This window comes from Emydura macquarii, unplaced genomic scaffold, assembly GCF_026122565.2.
Source record: "Emydura macquarii macquarii isolate MOO-44397 ecotype Brisbane River unplaced genomic scaffold, CSIRO-AGI_Emac_v2 contig_1253, whole genome shotgun sequence".
Taxonomy (NCBI): Eukaryota; Metazoa; Chordata; order Testudines; family Chelidae; genus Emydura; species Emydura macquarii.
Window position 1 is genome coordinate 71,506,425 of NW_027131390.1, and position 16,675 is coordinate 71,523,099.

General features: G+C 40.5%; 1 protein-coding gene across 2 annotated transcripts in view; it reads right to left on the minus strand.

The window, feature by feature from the left end:
• AGPS (alkylglycerone phosphate synthase) overlaps positions 1–16,675 on the minus strand; it is a 142,551-nt gene that overhangs the window by 71,198 nt on the left and 54,678 nt on the right. For both annotated transcript variants that reach the window (XR_010919851.1, XM_067549183.1), the window contains exons 7-8: positions 12,195–12,274; positions 8,192–8,272 (exon numbers count right to left, since the gene is read on the minus strand). Coding sequence is in view for 1 of the 2 variants with exons in the window: in XM_067549183.1 (XP_067405284.1) it covers positions 8,192–8,272; positions 12,195–12,274 (161 nt within the window). In the remaining variant the exon portion in view is untranslated. The remainder of the gene's footprint in view (positions 1–8,191; positions 8,273–12,194; positions 12,275–16,675) is intronic.

Genomic DNA, 16,675 nt, shown 5'->3' on the forward strand with positions numbered 1-16,675 from the left:
ATTACCTTTCTGATCCTCTTCTCTCTTGCTTTGGACTCACTCTTTCACTCTCCTTCAATCAACCCCTGCTCTGGCTCCTTCCCTTCAAACTACAAGCAAGATTTAGTATGCTACATCCTCAGAAAGGCCCTTGATTCCATCTTCAACTATTGTCTCACATATCTTCTTTCATTCACTTTAAAATAATCAAACAGGCTATTTACAACTTCCAAACTTCCCCTCTTCTAACTTAGTTTTGGATACATTCCTCTCAAGCTGTTGTCCTCTCTACTCTACTGAAAATTCTCTCACCAATGTCTTCAATGACTTGTGCCTAGCCAAATCTTAAGGCTTTACTCCCATTTGATCTTTTTGCTGCTTTTAATAACTTTGATCACTCCTTCCCTTCTAACACTGTTCTTCTTTGGCTTCTGTAGCACTATTTCTTTTATCCTCCGCTCACCACTTGCTCTTTCACCATCTCCTCCTTCAGTTTCTTTTTCATATCGCCTATTTAGAAGTCTCTCAAGACTACTTCATCTGCTCACAAGAATCCAAGTATTATTTCCCTGCTGGTGACTCAGTTTTCATCCCATGCTTTCCTCTGATTCCCTCCTATTTAATCGGACCATCTGACTTTTTCCTCCCCTTTGGATGACTCACTGACATCTAAAGCACAACAAGAAATTATCTTCATTCTCCCTCCCAGATTATGTCCACTTCCCCCCTTTTCTCTCTTGCTGTTTACACAATTCAGCCTTATAAACGGAGGGTCATCTTAAACTTTCTCCCCTTCTCCACATATATCTCAACCATGACCAAATATGCTGTTTTGCCTCTCAGGAATCCAACCTTTCCTCTCTGGCTTGATAGATAAGATGATGATTGATTCTTTGGTCATCTCCTATATTGATTACTGCATCTTTTTTTCCTCTCCAGTCTCCCAAGCCTACATCAGTCACCCTCCAATCTGTCCGAACTGCAGCTACTAAAATTACAGTCTTCACCTAGTGCTCTAAAACTCACCATCCCAGGATAACTTGATTTCACCCACTGGTTCCACATTGCACACTGCATTACACTTGATCTTGTCCTTGCTTTCCAGCCCTTTCAGACCTTTCCACCAACTCTCATCTCTGCTCCAGTAGCAAAACCAGCTTTAACACCTTGTTAATTTCTGTTTCCCATAATTTTTTCATGCTGCTCTTTTCATGTGGAATGTCCTCCCAACCCTAGGTTGCCATCCCTCCACTATTTCCTCAAACTTCTGTCAAAGAATCACCTTCTGCAATCCTGAGAAGTAGTGAATTAAATAATAAAAATCCTCTCAGTTATTCCCTCCTGTGTTGTTCAGTGCTTCCCTTCCCCCCACCTCATCTGCCCTTCAGAGTGTAAGCTCTTGTGGGCATGGACTATTTATATATCAGGTACAATGCTGAGCACATTGTGTTTAAATTTAAAATAAGCACAATTAGAACCCCTTGGTTTTAACAGTCTCCCCCTTAAATTAGTAGTTTCTGGTAACTTAATCACTGATATTTTAATAAGCTTCCAATCAAGTTGTTTAATAAAATTTATCACTTAAAATAAATATATTTAACGTTTTTAATATTGCCTGATTCTGTATTCCTTGCAAACCCAGAAGGTCAGACTGAAGTCCCTAACACATATTTAGTGTGCCTAAATATATTTAATGTGCTAAAACCTTATCAAATACAAATTTATATTCAGCACTAACCAGATTGTCATCCAGAGCCTCTTTATATTGCTGTGGGAAAATCTGCACTGAAAGGTCAATTCAAAATTCCTTTTTCTAGTCAAGAAGAAGCTCTGAAGAAAAAACTGCAAGAGTTTTAAGTCTAATGTACTATTTCAATTTGCAAGTTATGAAAGGCAGCTGCAGTAGGAGAGGGAATATTATACCTTATTCTAGTAGGAGGAAAATTTTTATTGCATTTAAAGGATGGAATAGTTGGTGAAATATCAGAAGTTACTAGCCTAGAAAAATGTCATTTAAATTAAGGGGATATGCTCTGTGCATTTTAATTCTAACCTTTAAAAATACCAGAGATCTAAAAAGGTTAAAATATTACATCAAATGATAAAAGCGGATATAAAATAAGAGGCGTGAAAGGCCATCTCTCTCACCAGCAACGGCTGCGTTGGTAACGTCTGACACACATTTCTTTGAAGGGGAGTACTATAGCTTTTTTCAATGAAAAGCTACTCTTCAATTAATTATAAAATTCCTTTTATATAAATCTTATTGTTTAAGAACCTTCTCTTACATGTGTGCCGAAGAATGCATTTATGCCTGAAAAGGATGAGGGTTTTCATCAGCAGTTAGTCCATTCCGTGGCATACCTATAGTTCACGGCTTTATGCCATTTTAGGGAGGTTAAGCACCTAGCTTGGGACTCCCACTGGCTTTATAATTGGAAATCAGGTTTCCCCACTAGTGTTAAACAATCATCTACCACCAGCTGTACGTAGCTGAACACAGACCTTGAAGGGTGCTGGGGTGTCTCAGAAAACACTGCTACGGTCACAGCTTTTATTAAGATTAAAAACAGCTTTCTGTTTAAAGCTGGACTCCTAGGTGCTCTAAAATCCACAATTACTTGGAATGCCTTGAAATATGGCATGCCTTATGGGAGAGTGGGGCTTAGCTGAGTAAATTTTGGAGCCATTTGACCTCAGAGTTCCCCAGATACAGCCGCCCCCTCCAAAGACCCAGCTTTTTTCAACATTAACATGTTTTGGCAACTTTTTTTCATACACAGATAGAAATAAAGGCAGGACTGAGATCATTGCACCATGGTCTCAAATGCTCAAGACTTAGCCAAACAAACAGAGTGCATGCCATCCACTAGCCCTTTGGGGAAAATCAAATTACAAATGTTATTAACCAAAGGGTTTGGTTTTCCAGTTAAGCATGCACCAAGCTCACACATCAAATGGATTGCACTGTGCATGTGCAGAGAGAGATGTTGAAAGCTAGCTATAACTTACATGGCCTGAATAGCTAAAGAGAGAAGTTATGGCCAGTGACCTGAGCAACATCATCTAGGGCACTGGAAGTTCAAATTCAACCTTGGAAATCTGAAATTAAAAATAAAGGCAGCATCTTTGCCTCTATCAAAGGTGTTTGTTTTTTATTCTGAGGAAATATAATCTGAGTACCACAGAATATTCAGAAGGTGCTGAAACTATTTTTTGAAAAGAAAATAAATTAAACATGTAAATCTTCACTGACGGAGGAGGTGATGGGGGGGGAGGGTGTGTGTGTGTGTGTGTGTGTGTGTGTGTGTGTGTGTGTGTGTGAGAGAGAGAGAGAGAGAGAGAGAGAGAGAGAGAGAGAGAGAGAGATGATGGGCAGGAGGAGGAAGACATGAGGGTGGGTATTAGGGGATATAGGAGAAAATAGGGGCGGGGCAGCTGTAAGCCCCCTGTTCTCTCCTCTGGTGTATGCCATGATGTAGGAACCCTCCGAGTCCTTCTTCCTGTGTGTGCACACCAGAATCTGGTTGACCCCTGCCCATCTACTGGAGCCAGACTAGGTGTGGGCTAGGTTCTGGGATAGGGATAGGGTGGGGCCTGGGTTGTCTTTCACGGGGTCTGAGCTTCTCTTCCCTACCCTTCCCCTGTGGTCTAGGAGCTGTGGATCCCTCCCTATGCGGGTGGCTGAGTATACATTTGGACTGAGATTGAAATAGGAAACAGACTTGTTGAAAGTCTCTGGGTAAGGATAAAATGGGTAAGAAACAAAGAATGTCATGGTAGGGGCCTACTATAGTCCACATAACCAGGAAGAAGATGTGGATGAAGCTTTTTTTAAAAAACTAACAAAATCATCCAAAGCACAGGACTTGGTGGTGATGGGAGCATTCAACTAACCAGACATCTGTTGGGAAAATAACAAGGCACAGATTAGCTAGTAAGTTCTTGGAATGTATTGGAGGTAATTTTTTTATTTCGGAAGGTGGAGAAAGCTACTAGGGGAGAGGCTGTTCTAGATTTGATTTTGACAAATAGGAAGGAACTGGTGGAGAATTTGAAAGTGGAAAGTAGTTTAGGTGAAAGTGAATTCTAAGAAATGGTAGGAGGGATAATGGATTTCAAGAAAGCAGACTTTAGCAGACTCAGAGTTGGTAGGTAAGATACCATGGGAAGCAAGTCTAAGGGGAAAAATAGTTCAAGAGAGTCAGCAGTTTTTCAAAGAGACATTAAGGGCACAAAAGCAAACAGTCCCACTACATAGGAAAAATAAGAAGCATGGCAAGAAATCAACCTGGCTTAACTAGGAGATCTTCAATGATCTGAAACGGCCGGGGGAGGGGTGGGAGGTGTTTCCACTTTTTGTAGGACTCTATATTCATCCTTTGTAATTTGACCTAAACAATAAGTATGTAGGGACAAAATTAAAGGCCAAAGCACAAAATGAGATTAAACTAGCTAGAGACAAAGGGTAACAAGAAAAACATTCTACAAATACATTTGAGGCAAGAGGAAAACCAAGGAGAGGTTAGGCCCATTACTCAATTAAGGGGTGGGGGCAATAACAAGAAAGCGTTGAAATGGCGGAAGTGCTAAATTACTTTCTTTGTTTTTACCAAAAAGGTTAGTAGCAATTGGACGTCTAACATAGTGGATGACAGTGAAAATGAGATAGGATCAGGATAAGTTGAAAATTTCTTAGATAAGTTAGATGTCTTCAAGTCACCAGAGCATGATGAAATACATTCTAGAATACTCAAGGAGCTGACTGAGGAGATATCTGAGCCATTAGCGATTATCTTCAAAAAGTCATGGAAGACGGGAGAGATTCCAGAGCACTGGAAAAGGGCAAATATAGTGCCAATCTATAGAAAGGGAAATAAGGACAACCCTGGGTAATTACAGGCCAGGCAGCTTAACTTCAGTACCTGGAAAGATAATGGAGCAAATAATTAAGCAATCAATTTGCGAACACCTAGAAGATAATAAGATGATAAGTAACAGTTAGCATGGATTTGTCAAGAACAAATTGTGGCAAACCAATCTGATCGCTTTCTTTGACAGGGCAACAAGCCTTTTGGATGGAGGTTGGAGGGGGGAGGAGAAAGCAGTCAATGTGGTATATCTTGACTTCAGTAAGGCTTTTGATGCTGTCTTGCATGACCTTCTCATAAACAAACTCGGGGAAATACAACACAGACATACTATAAGGTAGGTGTATAACGGGTTGGAAAACTGTTCCCAGAGAGTAGTTTATCAGTGGTTCACAGTAAAACTGGAAGGGCATATCGTGAGGGGTCCTGCAAGGATCAGTTCTGGGTCCAATTCTCATCAATATCTTCATCCATAATTTAGATAATGGGATATAGAGTACACAGAGTTGGAGGATGATACCAAACTGGGAGGAGCTGTAAGTGCTTTGGAGGATAGGATTACAATTTAAAATGGTCTGGACAAACTGGAGGAATGGTCTGAAGTAAACAGGATGAAATTCAATAAGGACAAATGCAAAGTAATCCACTTAGGAAAGAACAAATCAGTTGCACACATATAAAATGAGAAATGACTCCTTAGGAAGGAATACGGCAGAAAGAGAGCTGGAGGTCATTGTGGATCAAAAACTAAATATGAGTGAACAGTGTACACTGTTGTCCCCCCAACCCCCCCCAAAAAAGGCCGCAAACATTCTGGGATGTAAACAGGAGTGTTGTAAACAAGACACGAAAAGTAATTCTTCTGCTCTATTCTGCACTGATAAGGCTCAACTGGAATACTGTGTCCAGTTCTGGGCACGACATTTCAGGAAAGATATGGATGAACTGGAGAAAGTCCACAGAAGAGCAACAAAAATGATTAAAGGTCTAGAAAACATTATCTATGAGGAAAGATTAAACAAACCCAAATTTTTCAGTCTAGATAAGAGAAGACTGAGGGGAGACATATCACTTTTCAAGTACATAGAAGGTTGTTACAAGGAGAAGGGAGAAAAATGATTCTCTTTAACCACTGAGGTTAGGACAAAAAGCAATGGGGTTAAATTGCAGCAAGGATGGTTTAGGTTGGCCATTAGGAAAAACTTCCTAACTGTCAAGATAGTTAAAGCATTGGAATAAATTGCCTAGGTAGGTTGTGGAATCTCCGTCATTGGAGATTAAGAGCAGGTTAGACAAAAACCTCTCAGGGATGGTCTAAATAATACTTAGCCCTGCCATGAGTGCAGGGACTGGACTAGAAGACCTCTCAAGGTCACTTCCACTTCTGCGATTCTATGATCATCATTACCTATCCACAGGAACATCTGAACTGCACAGCTACATGATCAATACAACTCCTACCCAAATTTTCTTTTTCTGTTTTAAAAAAACCTAGGAATTTACACAAAAGAATTGTTAGTGCAGAGTTAAGGTTGCCTAGTGATAGCCTGTGCCCTTCCAAAACACTGAGTTCAGCAAATGTCAAACTTGTGAAAACCAGGAGAGAGAGAGTTAAGGTACGTGCCAACGAACCTTAACTCTGCCTTCTGAACGATGTCCCAGAATGCCTTCAACCACTTCACCCACACACAATACCATCAAACATTATACTTTCACTTACCCTTCATTAAACTCAGACCACAACTCATCCCCCACTTACCTGCTGATAATCTTCATGCCAAGACCTATTAGTGACACAGCCTACACTATGTAGTGATGACATGAGGCACACTGGATCTTCCAATGCACATATATATTTCTTCCCTTTGATTACACACAGGGACTCAAGGAAAGGGGCTCTAACAAATCTCCAGAGAGCCACAGCCGCTCAGATCACCTCACATCACAACCACAGTTCTTCCAAGTTGCTCCAATTTATTTCTATACCATTCAATATAGCTACACCCAACAATCAATGAAGATAATTTCCCAGTGTGTCTTGCCAACTTCAAAAGAACAAAGTTAAGGCTCATGCTCATGCAAACTTAACTGTGCATTTCCTGGATTTCACAAGTTGAGTTTTGCTAAAATCCAACTTTTGAAAGTACACAAGCTATAGCCAGGCAATCTTAATGCTGGGTTAATGATGTTTTTTGCCATTTAATAACAAGTAAAGGATCTATAAGCTAGAGAGGAGACTTTTTAAGTCATATTTTGCTCCTTGCAGAAAGACGCATCATAGCAATGTATTCTAATGCAGAAGTATAAGAACAAGGGAGATCATTAAAAGGAATGAAAATGAAAAATTTTAGTTTGGAGATAGCTAAAATTCTTAAGTGCAGTCCAATTACACTGCCGGCTAGATAGATAGTAGCCAAAAGGAAACTTCTTTCCTAGAATATTTTGATCTTAGCCATGAACATAAACTGCCCATTTGAAAAGTTGAAAACACTTCCTCTACTCCTTCTCAACATGTGAAAAATGAGTTAACTTGTAAAGCAAGACCAAAACTCCCCCAGGAACAACATTATAACCTATCCTGGGAAAATTTCTGCACTTGCCCTACAACTACTTGAGAATCACTTCAATATTAGAATGAGGAAAATCTTCTCTCTCCATTACAAGAGAGTGCGAAGACAACTAATTCCCAGACCAACAATTTCATTAACCTCACCTTAAATTTGAGAGTACATATCAGTAGCTTAAAGTTAAACATTCTTACAAGAACACTAATTAGTAAGAGACACCATTAAAAAGCCAAGAAGAGTTGAGTTTAGGTTAAACTTACAAGAAACTCAAATACCTGAAAATATGTTTATCTTAACTGTGTATTTCCAAACTACCTTAACTTTGTCCCACAGTCTCACCAGCCTCCCATCTATCTTTCAGACTGGATATCAAAAATGTGTAATTGCTGATGTATATATTTAGTTTCATACCTATATGTATCTTATACAAAGTGTGATGCCTTGCAGCCACACTTAGGCATGTACTGCATGCTGAAAATTGACAGCTCACTTTTATGGTATTTTGCATTTAAGGCTAGAAAGGATTTTTCAATTAAATATTTCAATTAAAATTTAATAAAAATATCCAGTGCTAGAAACAGTCCATAACACTGGATATAATTTTTACCAATTTGGTAAGCATAAATGGAAAGCAACTGTTTGCATGAAAAATCTGTGCAAAGATGAGAATACAATTCAATGATTTAGACCAGACACCTGAAACAACTTTAATTAGCTAAGAATAATTCATCTGAAACAAGAAATATTGCAAATTTCATAAGAAATTGAGAATACCTGTCTTTCCAAATCTTGTCCAATAATACCAGCCTCTATATGAGCAGTTAAGTTTCTCTCATCTATCCAGAGAATTCGATTCTGTTGTAAAAAAATATCAAATGTTAGACCACAACAGTTCTGGAATTTACTTACAAGTGACCTTGTTTCTCAAATGATGTTTATACATTAGCAAACTTATTGGTTGTAATTTACCAACAGTACAGCTCCTCCTATGGCAGCAGCAGCGGAAGCTGAATAGACAAGACTTAGGCTTTTTTACCTTCATGTCGTGTAGCCTTGTCTACAGTAAAGTTTCCATGGTCACTACTGTAAATGAAGATGTATCAGTGGTAAATTATGGCTGAAAAGTTTGTGTAGGCACAGCAACGTGAAGCAGGAAAACCAGAGAGAATGAGGTCACACAAAATTCTGGAGGAAGAGGAGTGGTTACATTACTTTCATGTCTGGCATACAAGGATTCAATTATCTCAAAGCTATCTGAATTTCAGAGCCTAGCTAAGAAATATATATATATATATATATATATATATATATATATATATATATATATATTCTGGTACAGCTCAGAATTAAAAAGCAAATTAGACGAGGTAACTCACATTCCATTGTTTCATGCCCCTCTCTGCTCTCTTGAAATTTACATCAAGATGGCAAAACTATAAGTGAGGTATTTACCAAGGCAAGTTAAAGCCTAACTTAAAATTAAATATTTAAAAATAACTACTAGGGCTATAGTTACTACTTCAACTGGTGGACCATGCTCTATACTCACTCCAGAATGCACTAATGAATATGAGGAGGAGACGAGAACACAACAGTATAAATGCATTGCACTCTAAACTCACTAGTCTGACAAACGAAAGGATTGGGGGAAATAAATAAATAAACAAACTGGATCAGCAAATTCAGTCAGACAGCCCCCTTTACAGGAGGAATGATATCACAAGAGCTTTGCTCCCCATACCCTTCACCTAACAGTAAGAAAATGTAAATGCATTACCCAGGATGGCAGAGAGAACCATCTGAGAAGTCACATTGTGAAGATGATTTAAAGTCACATACAGAAAATGGTAACACACAGTAACAATCTTTTCTTAATCTTTTGCTTCAAGATGTCAAATATACTGGTCTCTAGTATAGTAAACATACATGACTTCTGGAGACACTCGATATGGGATTTTGTCATGCTTATATATTAAACCAGGAAGCCGGTGGCTGGAGATACTGTTTTCTCCTTACCAAGAGATATCAGGTTCTGGGTTTTCTCTAATCTGTCCAGTGATGGGTAAGCTTTGGCCACAGATCTGTCTATATCCATCCAAGCTGAACTAGCTTTATCTAAGGGATCAAGGAGCTTTTCTTGATATCTATCACAAAGTCATGCAGTTGAAGCAGCTACAGTGTCTATGTTGTGGCACTGTATGCTGCTTCTTTGGTGGGAGCGCTGTTCAAAATGTCATCCAAGAAGAGACATGAGGAGAGTGCTCAGACACAAGACTGGTTCTGACCAGATAAAAGGCTGAATGGCAGTGTTTTATACATGTAGTGGGCCATGCTGCATGCAAATTCATGGACACTGGTGACATGGATGCATGAGGAGTCTAGATACATATCTGCACTTAGAGGAGACACATGCCTCCCCAAAGCAGTAAAGGCAGAGAAAGTGGTTGTCACAGACAAAGAAGGAAAGAGGGCAGGAGATACTAGAAATCTGGGCACAGTCCTTTTTCTGAGGGTAGGAAATGGAGAGGGTTCCCACTTTGGGGGAAAAACAAATCCACAATAACTATATAAGGACTATTAAAAAACCGTAAAACACTAAAAACTATAAACAATTACATTTACAGATATGAGACAGTACAAAGATAGCTTCAGACACACGAGGATTCCAACCCAGGCCATGCAGTGGCAAGAAGGAACTGGAGAGGTGGTCAATCCATACCTCCCTTTATACACTTGGTACTGAGCATGCATTCAGAGACCTAGGGTGCAGGCTTGGACCAATGGACAGTATTCACATTGATTGCATTTTGAATGCACATAATGACCAGAACCCAAAGAAGGTTGTTTAAATCCAAACAAGAAAGATGCACTGATGTTTGAAAAAACTAACAATGCATAAGTTGGACTTCAGTTATCTAACAGCCCCTTTCTAATATGAAGCTTTCACATAATAAAAACAGCATTTCCCATCAAAAGTTGGTTAAATTATTCAAACCCAGGAAAACATTCCTATTTCCATACTCCTAAAGTAACCGAACATTTAAGCACCTGCAGTTTAGTTAATTTAAGCTTCTCAGATCAGTTTACTGAATCACTCACAATGCCTCAGAAAACAAATCTTTATGCGTTTGTTATATCTTATTGTTCCTGTTCAGAGAATCTCTTTAAACAGTGTTTAAGTTCTCTTTAAATGGTGTTTTTCATTGAAACGAGTCCTTAACAGATTAACAGGTACCTATTATATGTTCAGAGGGCTGTCCAGTTCTTAGTTCAGACAACAATATTTTTCACCTTGTTCTCCTTTCTGTTTCACTAATGACATCTGACACCCATATCAGGTTTTCTATATTCTTTTAAACAGATATGTTAACTAATCAAATCACAGTAAACTCATTTACAACTGTAGTTCTCATATACTGTTAATGCAACTAGATGATTGAGAAGAGCCTGATGGCACAATGAATTACTTTAAAAAGTTGGGGTTTTTTCCTTGACCAGAGGTCCCCAAACTGTGGGCCACAGAACACTTCTGGCTCCGCCCCTCAATTCCAATCCATTCAGTATACCTGTGAAAGCAAGGAGGAGTTGCCACTAGCAGCAGCTCTTTTTATAAGAGGAATTGCATCCTTCCCTGAGACAGGTGGAAAGAGAAAGCTGCAAGCTGCGCTGCCATCCGAAGTTTCAGAGAAAAGGAGTCAAAACCTAATCTTTGCTCCCAGGCCAGCAAAGCGCTCTGAGGAGTGATAGAGAACGGAGAAGCAAGCCAAAACAGCTTTGCAAAATCTTGAGAACGCAATGCTAGTTTAAAAATAGGATGCCATTTCTGAATGGTAACACTTCATTACTACACAGCCACAAAACTATTATTACAAGTGTACAATCCCTCATAACAATGGAAAAGTAGTGAATACAGAACACTAAGTTTCAATAACACTAAGCATGCGACAAACTTGAACTCTCCTTGCAATTCCATAATATAGCACATAGTACATCCACTCACTGATTTAAAGGGTCACTGGCAATTTGAAATCTAGTCAATTTAAAGAGAGTTTAGTTCAAAGCACTAAACTGACCCGGAATCCTCCCCTGCCAACCTGTGTTTTGTAAATATTACTGTGCAAAAGCACTGCACAGTGAAATTGACTTTATACAAAATGCACTCAAATGGAAGTACTCCTCATAGTTTATCATCTCCCTCTAATATTTCACTTACAATAATCTTGGGTGTTATTGTTACCATAGCACAAAAATTTCCAAGCAAATGCAATTTACAAACTTGTCCCTTTAAGATCTCTATAACTTCTACACAAGGGAAAAATTCTAGGAGTCTTAACACTATTTCCTTGCCTTTGTCTATTTGTAACAAACTTACGTATACTGTTATTTTAAAAGGTAACCTGCAAATTCACATATAATTAGCAAGAGTGCCAGGGGGCCATTCAACGTAACAGAAAATGTACAGCTATTTTGTTAGGTCCTTCACAATAGCCATCATGCAGTACACTGGTGACATCAGCAACAGAACAATGCTGAACCTCTCTCTAAATAGGGTGCAACTACAGTGACTAGTAGAATGAAATTTTGCATATCTGTTTTTGGATATACAGTAAAACATTAAAACCATTTAAAGAAGACGTGGACAAACTTTTTTTTTTTACTCTCGCAATATCAGGCAACCATCATATACTCCAGTCATTTATTAACTTTTAAAACATTTGCAGTATACTTTTAAATGGTTGCATCCCGTGAGGTTTCCCCTAAAATTTTTATTACGTACCATTTGTGAGGTATCCAATGAAACAATAGTTCTTCTCTCATCTGCAGGACACTCAAGAGCACTAGAAACACTTGTTCCTCCTGCAAATGTGGGAAACATATCAACTTAGATTAAAATAGTTTGCCTTGATCTTGGTTATCCACATTTAACTAAGACAGATGTTTTAGTTACGAGGCATGTGTCACTTAGAAAGGTTGTGTAACACTAACTGTTTCTTTGAGAGTGCATTGCACATTCACACTTATGGGCCATGCCCCTAGAGTTGCAGAATTTTGTGCACTTTCAAGAAAGGAGTACCTGTTCAACTACACATTTCACTTTGTAGTGCAAACATTCAGAGCACACGCTGAAGGAGACTATCAATTCCCCAACCATCTCATTTTCTTCTGTTAAACCCCAGAATACAACTTTAAATATAGGTATGGTGTAAATATAGAGAAACTCCACCCTCAAAGAACTACAGTTACTGATAAGTAAGCCTTCTTCCTTCAAGTAACCTCTACATGTTCCCACTTTTGGGAATCTAACTAGTAGTACAATACCCCATGAAAGGGGGATGAGTTCTAGTTTAAAAAAAAAAAAATCGCAAAGCTGTCATCCTAAAGCAAACATCAAATCTAGATGCCAAGTTGAGAGAGCAGAACTTCATGAGCATGTGAATAAAACCAAAGGTCACAACCCTTTAGACTAAGATATCAATCTAAGGCAATGGTTCTCAATCCATAGGCTGCTTGCGGCCCAATCAGCACACACCTATGGCCAATATGACATCCTCAGGACCATACTGTTAGTGCGTATATATATATATATATATATATATATATTTATTTTATGGGCTGCATATGCAGGTCTCCGCCCACATAACACAGAGAGCTGCATATGTGGCCCACAATGATAAATAGGTTGAGAACCACTGATCTAAGGCACCTTTGTCATATGCTTCAGAGCAGCCAACTTGAGACCTCAGATTTCTCAAAAGCTAGAGCAGTGGTTCCCAACCTTTTTGGCTCAAGGGCCACTGATAATCATTTTTACAACCCTGAAGGGCCACCAATCTCTGCCAGCAACTTCCATGCCCCTACCCTCTGCAGTCGGACAGAAGGAGTTCAGTGAGGAGGCTGCCTTCTCGTTGATCTCCCGTCCCCCTGGCTGCAGCAGGGAAACTGCATGCGTTCTGTAGCACTGCGCTCCGACTGGGTCCCTAGGCAATGGCTCCCTTCTGCAGCCAGGGGACAGGAGATCAGTGCTCCTCTCCCTCTGGCTCCAGCAGGGACCCCAGAGCCTAGGGACCCAGGCAGAGTGCTTTGCTGTATGCTGGAGCCAGTGGAGGAGAGCACTGATCTCCCCTCCCTCTGGCTGCAGCAGGGACCCCAGCACTTATGGACCCAGGCAAAGCATTTGGCCATGCTCCTTGCTACAGCCAGGGTGAGGGGAGCATTGATCTCCCATCCCCTTGGCTGTAGCAAGGAGCCTGCACAGGTCTTGTAGCCCTGCGGCAACACGCTCCACCGGGGTCCTGAGGCAGCAGTTCTCTTCTGCGGCCAGTGGGAGAGGAGCGGCGGGCCACTTTGAAAGACTCCATGGGCCACTTTTGGCTCCTGGGCACATGTTGGGAGCCACTGAGCTAGAGAAACCATATAAGAACCTAGAGATGAGTGTACGAAATACTGAAATACCTGTTGTGGAATCTAACCAGAGAAGGGAGAAAAGACAGGTTCTATAAATGGATGTAGTGAAGGAGGTTGAATTTGCAATTTAGCTCTTTTAGAAGAGGAAAAATTGTGAGTTAGAGAAGCAGATATCTCAGCTGCCATCTTATGGTCCTCTGACCTTCAAGAAGTTGACAGAAGTCTCTAACAACATGGCTACATTATTCACAAATTAAGTGGCATAAGAAAAAGGAGTCCATGTAAAGTTATACCAGGGTATTGAGAGCTTTTGAGAGCAAGTTCTTCATGAAATGTGAACTCTTGGTAGGCGAAGCTGCCTTGTTTCTTGAGACGTCCAGGTAAACCTGTAAGCCCAGGCCAGACAGCACACAGGCCAACCCAAATAGCCCCAAAACAAAGATTTTTCAATCAAGAAACTCTGCAACATTCTCTAGATCTGTATGCGGATCTCCGATAGATCATTTTGGCAAAGAACATGTACCATGTGGGAAGACAGAGGTGCACTGACACAGAGGGGTCACCAAAGAAGAGTGAAATCTGAATCCTGGAGTTCTGCAATAATTAAAGGAACTAAGGGAGACAGAGAAGGGGCCTCTAATCTGCCTATGCACTCCCTGGATGTGTGATAATGTTTCTCTTCTGTAATGGCACAGAGTGCTCCAAACCAGAGATTCTCTCCTAGCCCCATTCTCTTATCCTTGTATGCTTGAGGCAGGTTTCCAAAAATGTCAAGCTGAACCAAGACCCTGTTTCTGTTATGTTTGGCAGGAATAGAAGCATGCTCAGCTAGAGGCTTCCACAGAGCAGAAAGACTTCAGAAATAGGGAGTCTGCACAAAAGCACCAACTCCCTTGAGGGAAGCGGCATTGGTGAAGTCCCCACCACTGAGAAATCTAGGCATCAAACAGATAGATGATGGAACTGGTTTCCTCAAAGCCAGAATTTCCCCAGATGACAAGATTGTGCAGTAACTGAGGTTCTTCGAGATGTGGGTCCCTGTGGATGCTCCACTACAGGTGTTTGACATGTCCTCATGTCCGGATCAGAGATTTCCACAAGCAGTGCCTGTTTGGAGTCATGCATGATCTGAGCCCCTCTATTCCTTCTCTACCGTGGAGTAACAACAATAGGCTTTGAAGTAGAGGGGAAATGGGGAGGTAGTGGAGCACCCACAGGGGGTCACATCTCGAAGAACCTCAGTTACTGCACAAAGTGAGCAACCTTCTCTTCTTCATAGAATGGTGTCTCTGTGGGTGCTCCACTTCAGGTGGCTATAGAGCTGTGCCCCTCAATTGTAGGGGGGTACTTCGGAGTCAACATGGTCAATAAATGACAAAACTTTCAGTCCGAAGGCAGCATCAGATCTAGCAGCTTGGTCGATGGTGTAATGCTTAGTAAAAGTGTGTATAGAAATCCAGGTAGCTGCTCCATATATGCCTTGTATCAAGATATTTTGAGGAAAGCCATAGTTGCGGCCCTTCCTCTAGTGGAATGAGTTTTAACTTCTTGGGGAGGTATAGTAGGTTATGTAAGTTGTAGCACAGTTGAATATAGCCTTTTATCCATTTAGACAGTCTCTGGCTGGATATAGCCATTCCACTGGATCATTCAGCTATGGATACAAAGAGCCTTGATATCTTCCTGAAAGGTTTCATCCTGTCTAGATAAAAGGCTATTGCGCGTCTCACATCTAGTGTATGAAGTAACGCACTCTGTGTTGCCATGAGGTTTCAGATAAACAGATAAATGAATTGGTTGATTAATGTGAAAGGATGAGTTGATTTTTGGTATGAATTTAGGGTGTGGGTGCAATGTTACTTTGTCCCTATGGAAAACTGTGTAGGATGGGTAGACCATAAGCACTCCAATTTCCCCTACACGTCTAACAGATGTTATAGCCACTAAAAAGGAGACTTCCATAGATGTGTGTGTCAGGGAACAAGTTGCCAATGGTTTGATTGGTTGTCTGGTGATAGTATGCAGAACCAAGTTCAGGCCCCATGGTATCACGGGTGGCTGGATATCTGGGTGTACATTTTACATACCACTATAAAGCATTTAACTGTTGGGTGTGTAAATATTGTTTTCTCCCCTAATTTCAGGTGGAAAGCAGCGATGGCTGTAGGATGGACCTTGACGGAGCTGAGCAAAAGGCCTGCCTGTTTAAGTTGGAGGATGTACTCCAGGATGGTTGGAATTGACGCAGATACAGCTGTAATGTGTTTGGTCTTACACCACTTGGTGAATCTGGTCCACTTTTCAAAGTAAGTTTTGGAGTTGCAGGCTTCCTGTTATTTAATAGTATGTCTTTGACTTGTTCTGAACAGTCTAACTCTTTGTATTGGAAACATGTGGGAGCCATGCTGTGAGGTGAAACTTGCCTATGTGTGGGTGAAGAGTCCAGTCATTGTCCTGATGTAGTAGATCTTTGCATAATGGAAGAGGTATTGGTGTGTACATGGACATTTGAAGCAGGTAAGGATACCAAATTTATCTCGGCCATGCAGATGCTATGAGAATTACTGTTGCTCTGCCTGAGGTATTTTGTGTATGACCCTGAGAATAATAGGTATGAGGGGGAAAGCATATAACAGATGTCTGCTCCAATCAAGGAGAAATGCGTCCCCCATAGACTTGATTCTCAATCCTGCTGTGGAGCAGGATAGAGGGCATTTCCAATTACACTGAGTTGCAAACAGGTCAATGGTTGGGTGTTCCCATCGTCGGAAAATGTCTTGTAGTATGTGATTGTTCAACTCCCATTCGTATTTTTGTGTAGTGTCTGTTGACAGCATCCGCAGTTGTGTTCTG